The sequence below is a fragment of the Salminus brasiliensis genome, chromosome 24 (genome assembly GCF_030463535.1).
Source record: "Salminus brasiliensis chromosome 24, fSalBra1.hap2, whole genome shotgun sequence".
Classification (NCBI taxonomy): domain Eukaryota; kingdom Metazoa; phylum Chordata; class Actinopteri; order Characiformes; family Bryconidae; genus Salminus; species Salminus brasiliensis.
Genome location: NC_132901.1, coordinates 29,386,986 through 29,394,784, shown reverse-complemented (window position 1 = coordinate 29,394,784; position 7,799 = coordinate 29,386,986). Strand labels below are relative to the sequence as shown.

Genomic DNA, 7,799 nt, shown 5'->3' with positions numbered 1-7,799 from the left:
GGCGCCGCATTCAGAGCAGCTGGGCTGAGAGAACAGAGGAAGCTCTCTCTGAGCGATGAGTCTCAAAGCCTCTACTTCATTCAGGTCAGTGGTTTGTGTTTCTACAGCAGATCCGCTCAGCCTGGACTTCAGAACCCGGCTGGTCTGCTGCAGGATTATCCATACTTATTATTCATATTTTCTGAATCCAGTCTGTGATAGGAGCTCTCACTGTCTGTGCTCACAGTAGAAGGCTGGTCTCTGGAACGCAGTCCTGTGGAAGGAGGAGTGTGTTCTGAAAGTGTGTGTTTTTAACTTGCTTTTCTCTTCTGTCCTCGTGGTTCCTGGGTTCTGGCAGGGCGAAGGCGAAGGCGAGCGCACTGGCTGACAGAATGGAATGTGTGAATCTGCTTCTCCTGATCCTCCTCTCCAGACTCTCTCACGCTGTAAGCTCTTCATATCCTCCTCTCCCCTCAGCAGCAGCTCTGTCTGTAAACAGCTCCGCTCGTTTGTTTGCTGCTCCTCCAGTGTGGAGTTTATTTGGGTTTGAGCTGAGAGTAATGAGCAACCTCTGTTTCTGTGAGCCGGAGTGGTCAGACACACTGAACTCTTCCATTGAGCTGTGGAGCAGTGGAGGAGCTGTGTTCTCTGGAGTGATGGTTTATAGTGTATATAGAGTGAATGTGTTCACTTGTAGACCCAGCAGGAGTTTTAATGGATGGTTGTGATTGTTTTGTCATTGTTTTTATGTTTAAAAACATTGTCTAATATGTTTAACTGGTTTTAAATGTGGTTAAAGGTCAGAAATGAAGAGGGGAATTCTGGGGTATCTAAGAGGCTGCACTTTTGGGGTGTACGAGTGCTCTGAGCATCTTTCTGAGATGCAAACATGAAGTTAAAAGCTCTGTGAGTGTGTGACTGATTTCACCACCCACATAAAACCTTCACATGAGATCTTTTACACTCTGAGCCTCAGCACAAACAGCTGCTGCAGAGATTTACTGACTGGACAGCTCGTTTTGGTCACAGGTGATGTAGTGAGATTAAACGGCTTCAAGCCTTTGCTGGTGGTTCTGTTCTGCAGGTGAGGGCGGAGGAGAAGACTCTGGACATGGCTCCTAATGCTGTAGACGACGACTTCTCGGGGTGTCGGGACAGGATGCTACAGGCTGTTACAGAACCAGGCGGCCTTCTGCAGAAAGAGCTCCGGGCCAGAAGGGACTTCGCAGAGATGTGGAATAACAGTCAAACCTGCAAGAAGCAAATTCCCGGCCTGACGCCACATCACCTGACCGCGTTGCAGACGTACGGAAACTCTAAAACACAGTTTCGAAAGACGTTTAACCACAACATTCACACCAGCGGCAGCAACTCCACAACTTACAAAAATCAGTTCACCTTCAAGTCCCTCCACTTCCTGCTGACGGACACCATGCGCCATCTTAACGCCGGAGAGACATGCCGCCTTGTCTACTATGGCACATCCAATCGGTACACCGCAGAAACTGGGATGGACATCCGCTTTGGAAAATTAATTCGTTCAGCAAACGAGGAGAGCCTTGAAAAAGAAAAGGTTGAGGCTGGAGGTGAAGGCACACTGTTCCACATCACCTCCTGCTCGGTGGTGAACGTGGAGAACTACACCTGTTCTTCTGAGGAGATAGAACAGCTCATCTCCCCGACGGAGGTCTTCAGAGTGGAGAACGTCCGGCCTGTTTCCAACGAAGATGGAGACTATAACATAATCACTTTAACACACTCTCGCTTTCTGAGCAGCCATCACTGCTACCTGTTTGACAGGTGAGTCACTCGTCTGTATACTATCTGTGGGCGTACCTGGATACTCTCATTCTTCAGTGTATCATGGTTCTAATTATGAGACCCTTCTGTTTAGCATCAGTGAAGCTACAACACCAGGCAGTCCTGTTCTCACTCAGTAAGTGTTAATCCTCCAGTCTGAAATATGCCGCTGTGTTCATTGTAGTCTGAGGGTGTTCCTTATGATCTGGCAGCTCATGAGTGTTTCTGCAGCTATGAGCAGTTTTGTCTGTCCAAATATTTATTCATTGTTCTTAAACATCTTTAGTGTGACGAGATGAACATTGTCACTGTTTATGAATTTAAATAAATGTGAAATGATGCTTTTACCCAGAGCCCAACGCAATACCCTTACAGATAATCTTACCTGCACCCCGTTTAAGCTGCTGAGGCTACACTCAGCGCAGGAATCAGTGCTATGTTCTAAGATGCCTTTGATTGATGGACAGAACTGAAACGATGATTAACTGAACGTTTTTGTGGATGTTGAACGATCTCCAGCATCTGGGCTCTCAACAGCAGCAGAGGCTGTTCAGATGACCCCAGACTGACCTGTCTCTGTTTTCTGACTCTTTTAAGGGCACCTGGTGGATCCTCCAGTCCGGCGCTGAGCTCTACGGTTCTGGCCCTGGCTGTGTGCATTCTGAGCGTATACTACTGCACTGCTCCTCTGTGACGCAGCTCTACAACCATCTGTGTTTACACTGAAAAACAGCCCGGCCAGCTCAAACTGGTCAGGCTGGTAGGCCAGTTCAGTTCTTCACCAGCATAGATACATTTACCAGCATGACTTAGCTGGTTGACCAGCATAACTCTGATAATGACCAGCCTGGTCAGGAGCTAAACTGGGCAGCCAGCTTCACCCTGTATTGATAAACTACAAAATCCAGCCGAAGACCAGCAAAAAGGCTTGATTTTGACCTAAAACACCCAAAGCCATTACAGTCAGCAGCTGTCTCACGTGTGTGTGTGTGTGTGTGTGTGTGTGTGTGTGTGGGTGGGTGTGTGTGTGTGTGTGTGTGTGTGTGTGTGTGGGTGTGTGTGTGGGTGGGTGGGTGTGTGTGTGTGGGTGTGTGTGTGGGTGGGTGGGTGGGTGTGTGTGTGTGTGGGTGGGTGGGTGTGTGGGTACAGCACTGCTGGGTGTGCTGCAGCTCAAAATGAGAACTGAAAATGTGAATACACCCAAAAATCCACTCGCAGAACCCTAAAAGACCCTTCCACGCTTTACTCACTTCTTAAAGTCTTGTTTAGTCGTCTTTACTGTAATGCTGAGCTCTGTAGACAAGCTCTGTGTAATCCACCGTTTATACAGCATTAGATATTATTCCATTATTCTATTTTTTATTCTTATTTTGATATTTTCCAGTTCAGTGAGTTTCCCAGTGACCTGATCTGTAGTTCCTCATTTTTGCGAACAGGGCAGCTAATTTATGAAAGAAGTGAAACTCCTACAGTACGAGGTCATCGCTGCTGCACTTCCATCCAGACCATTTTTCCAGCAAACGCTTCAGAAAGGTTGTGGCTGTTGCTGTGGAAACAGAGACTGTCTGTGAGAGTTACTGAGGTCAGGGGCTGGACTGGCCAGTATAGGGGATGTTTTTTCAGGTGATCTGAGCTTGTCTTTGATGGTCAAGCTGGTCATCCAGGGGAAACATAGCCTATACTGCAAAGCCAGCTAAAACAGCCAGCTGGAGGCCAGAGCTGAGTGGCTGAGCAGGGTCAGTGCTGTCCCTCAGTGACCTTCAGAGAAGACAACATCAGAGAAATGGATACTTTTGCTTATCAGAGCTTCTGGTCCAGTTCTGGAGATCCTCCTCTGCACAGTTTGGGTTTTCCTGGTTCAACCACATCATTGGCCAGTATGGGTGTGACAACATAGAGGGTCATCATTTATCCTTCAGGACATGGCTCTCAATTTAATACAAATAAGTATCTGATTAGCCACTAATACTAATAATTATAATGTATTAATATTAATAACAGTGTTTTTAGATAGCAAAAAACAATGCAGCTCAAACTGCTTCACAGAGTGATTAAAAAAACAGGTAGACAGTGTACCCACCCAAATTAAGCATTAACTGTAGGAAATAATAATAATAATAATAATAATAATAATGTAGGAAATATAAAAACCGTTTAGAGAATATTAAGAATGAAAGTAAGGTCAAATGAAAATGAACAAAAATAGAAAAGTTTATAGATATAAAATAATACTGATTATTAAATGAAACTATCAATAAAAGTAATCATAAAGCATTTAATATTTTAATAATAACATTCTTCAGCTGTGTGTGAAACTGATGGTCTGATCTCAGTGGGTCGTTCTGGTCTTTTAGCTCGGGGTTTGGGTGTTGGCTCCTGTTTATCACACAAATTTCCTGTTAGCACATTAGCGGTTAGCCTGTCAGTTTGCATGTGGTTAGCGTATTAGCTTACAGCTAGTTTGTAGTGCAGTGTGTTCCTTCATGATCAGTGTGTTAGCGTCCCATTAGCGCCCAGTCTGGCCTCCACACCTGGTCTGACTTCAGATAACCAGATCCAATCAAACTGACCTCTGTTCACATTTGAGCTCTGTGTTTGAAATAAATTGGACCGACAGCAGTGAGCGGAACCCAGAACTGGACACTAGAACCATCGCACTGCTGAGCTGACCCACATGTCCGCAGTAGTAGTCATGCAGGAGTGGGTGTGATGGGGCGGCGTCTTTCTTACAGAGTTATTAAATATGAGTTCATGTCCTTTATGGAGTGTCAGTAGAAGGCAGCGTAGGTGCTGAGGAGCAGGACATGATGCTCGTCGCTGTTGTTAAGAAGGCTCATGTGTTTGTACTGTGTGTTTGTACTGTGTGTGCACTGACTGTATTCTCGGGCTCCACCTGAAAAGCAGACTTTAATTAAAGCGCTCTGTGTGTGAATAAGTGTGTGTGTGTGTGATCTGTGTTAGGTTTTCAATTATTAATTATTAAGTTATTTTATCTACTAAAAGTGTTTACACTAATCAATCATTATTACTTTAAATAAAACACCAGTGAAATAAAACACTTCAACAGATTAAAGAACTTCAAATGTGTAGAAATGAGGAATGTTAGATATTTACTCCAGATTTAGGATGATTACATTTAATATGTCATTATTTGCAGTGAGCTGGAAAATTCAGGTCCAGAAAGTAAAAATCCTAAGCTGGAACAAAATCCTGGAGCAGATACTTTCGGAGCCTGAATTTTCCATCTCTAATCTATATACACAAATATATACACATATACAACAATCAGCCATAACATTAAGACCACTGACTGCATTGAGTATCTTCATGTGGCATCTCCTAACCTTCAGGGGTCTTGTGGAGACCATACCTCCACATGTCAGAGCTGTTGGGCAGACACAAGGGGGACCTCCACAATATGAGACAGTGGTATTAATGTTATGGCATGTTGGCAGAGCTGCCCAGGCACTTTCTGGACCTGGATGCCCCCCTCTTTAGCAGTGTGTGGGTGACCTGTGACTATGTTGGACATGCAGTATATGATCAAAAGTATTCAGACGCCACCTTTATGAGCTTATGCTGTTCAGATTGTAGGCCTGGCTGTTGGCGATTGTTGTGGAGAGACTAATCCAGAATCAGGACTCTCAGATTCCTGTCTGCCCGGGGGTCTGGGTAAACATCCCAGTCCAGTTGAAAGCTCTGTTTGGAACGCCTGGAATGATATAATACATCATGAGTAATGTGGAATGTGAAGTATGATTGGTTTGGGGCGAGTGGGGAAACTGGAGGGCTGTTAACCCCTGCAGGGTGGGGACGGGGTGGTCGGGGATCGAAGGCTTGGACTCCCTCAATCCCGAATAAGGCTTCCTCTCTGCAGGGCATTTTTCCACAGACGTCAGCAGCAGTATTTAAACCCACAAACTGGTTCAAGTCCAGTGAAATCATATTAGATCACTGCTGACGAATCAACAAGCCACAGCCTGACCTTCTGACCCCACCCCTTCCACTCCCTCAGCCAATGACAGCAGCACATGTTTATACACAGCTTCTTCATTTCCCCGGTTTGTCATTAATCAGCCCAGCTCCCGCAGGCAGCTACACGCTGAACAGGAAGGGTTCTACTGTCTTATGCAAAGGTTTGGACACGCCAGTCAGTACTCAAGTGGCTTGTATTGTTTAGAAGTCACATTTACTCAACTGGCGGCCAAAAGACTGCCACATCAAATACGTTCTAAAATAGGAAGCTTTTGGAAGATGGTTCTGTCCAGAGCTGTAAATAAGTGAGTCAGTCCTCTACAGGAACGATCTGCACATTTCAGACCCTCTCTGTTTATTTACTGATCTAGAACAGATCTAGAACAGATCTCAAACCTTTACAGACTAAAGTAAGTCCCACCGTCCAGTTACCACAATAATGAAGATCTGGAGAAGCTCTAAGAGATGAACATGGCGTGTCTACAGAGAGGAGGAACCTGGTGACAGTCCAGTGTCTGTTAGCAGTGTTAGCCTAGCGTCTCCTGTTGTGAACTAAAGAAGCTCAGGTCAGACACTGAACACGACTCGGCTGACCAATATTGTCCTCTGAGTCTTCACTCCTTTAAGTGATCTCAGTAGAAGCCAGTGGAGGTTCTGCTGTTCCTGGTACTGTGTGGTTATCCGGGACTGATGGGACTGTGTGGTTCTCCGGGACTGATGGGACTGTGTGGGACTGTGTGGTTCTCAGGGACTTATGGGACTGTGTGGTTCTCAGGGACTGATGGGACTGTGTGGTTCTCCGGGACTGATGGGACTGCGTGGCTCTCAGGGACTGATGGGACTGTGTGGTTCTCCGGGACTGATGGGACTGTGTGGGACTGTGTGGTTCTCCGGGACTGATGGGACTGTGTGGTTCTCCGAGACTGATGGGACTGTGTGGCTCTCAGGGACTGATGGGACTGTGTGGCTCTCAGGGACTGATGGGACTGTGTGGTTCTCTGGGACTGATGGGACTGTGTGGTTCTCCGGGACTGATGGGACTGTGTGGTTCTCAGGGACTGATGGGACTGTGTGGTTCTCCGGGACTGATGGGACTGTGTGGGACTGTGTGGTTCTCCGGGACTGATGGGACTGTGTGGCTCTCAGGGACTGATGGGACTGTGTGGTTCTCCGGGACTGATGGGACTGTGTGGTTCTCCGGGACTGACGATGTAGGAAAAAGCCAGTATAGAAAATACAAGCTCCTGTAAATCACCATGCCTTCCTCTTCAGGGTAGCCATGGGGGTGGTGTTCCCTTAAATACACCCCCCCCCAACCCCCTGTATAGGTCAGAGCCAGCAGGATACTGGAGACCAGCCCAGGCTTTTCATCTGGGGAACCGAGTCCAACATGTTCTCTCTCTCTGGACTCAGGCGTGCAGCTGAACGGTGCCACCGCTGATCCGTAAGTTCTCTTCCTGCTTTCTCTGAAGAACCTGTTCTCTTCCTTTACGTTCCGGACTGTTCCTTCAGGCCCTCATTCATGTTCTGGTCAGCAGTGTTCTCTCACTGTTCTGGGCCTCTCACCTCCGGGCCTCTGCACGCTGGACCTGGAAAAACACAGTCAGTAATGGAGAGGGGCGTTGTTTTCAGCTTAGTGATCCTTCTGCTGAGCAGGTCAGTGAATGTGCTCTCTGACCACAGACGTGTCACCAGAGGTTCATTCCTTACTTGTTTACTTCAGAAACCTTCTGGTTCTGGCGGCCCTTTCACTGGTTTCTTGTCCAGTACCGCCCCCTTTTGGTCAAAGGCCAAACAGTCTCAGGTTTACACTGAAAGAACCAGCGTCTCGTTTCAGTTCCAGACTGAATTCATCCACAGGTCTCAGATCTTTTTATTATGAGTTTATTATTTATTAATGTTTGTTTTCTGCTGTACTTTATTAAACTAGTGCGTCTCAGGAAACATTGTGAAAAATATTCTATAATATATTCATATTTGTGGCACACTTTTTTGTATTTTACTTTTGATCAATATGTCTGATAGCTCATAATCAATCAGAAATG

The 7,799-nt window shown here is 46.2% G+C and overlaps 1 protein-coding gene across 2 annotated transcripts; it reads left to right on the top strand.

Annotated features, from left to right (window-relative positions):
• On the top strand, window positions 1–2,837 carry LOC140546511 (GPI-linked NAD(P)(+)--arginine ADP-ribosyltransferase 1-like). 2 transcript variants are annotated; one of them, XM_072669854.1, is made up of 5 exons: window positions 1–84; window positions 338–425; window positions 1,064–1,779; window positions 1,874–1,915; window positions 2,377–2,837. In XM_072669854.1, exons 1-5 carry the CDS (start codon window positions 56–58, stop codon window positions 2,471–2,473), a joined length of 972 nt encoding a protein of 323 aa, XP_072525955.1. In that variant the 5' UTR covers window positions 1–55; the 3' UTR covers window positions 2,474–2,837. The 2 variants fall into 2 exon arrangements, with proteins under 2 accessions (XP_072525955.1, XP_072525956.1); XM_072669855.1 differs by lacking the exon at window positions 1,874–1,915.
• The last annotated feature ends 4,962 nt before the right edge of the window (window positions 2,838–7,799 follow it).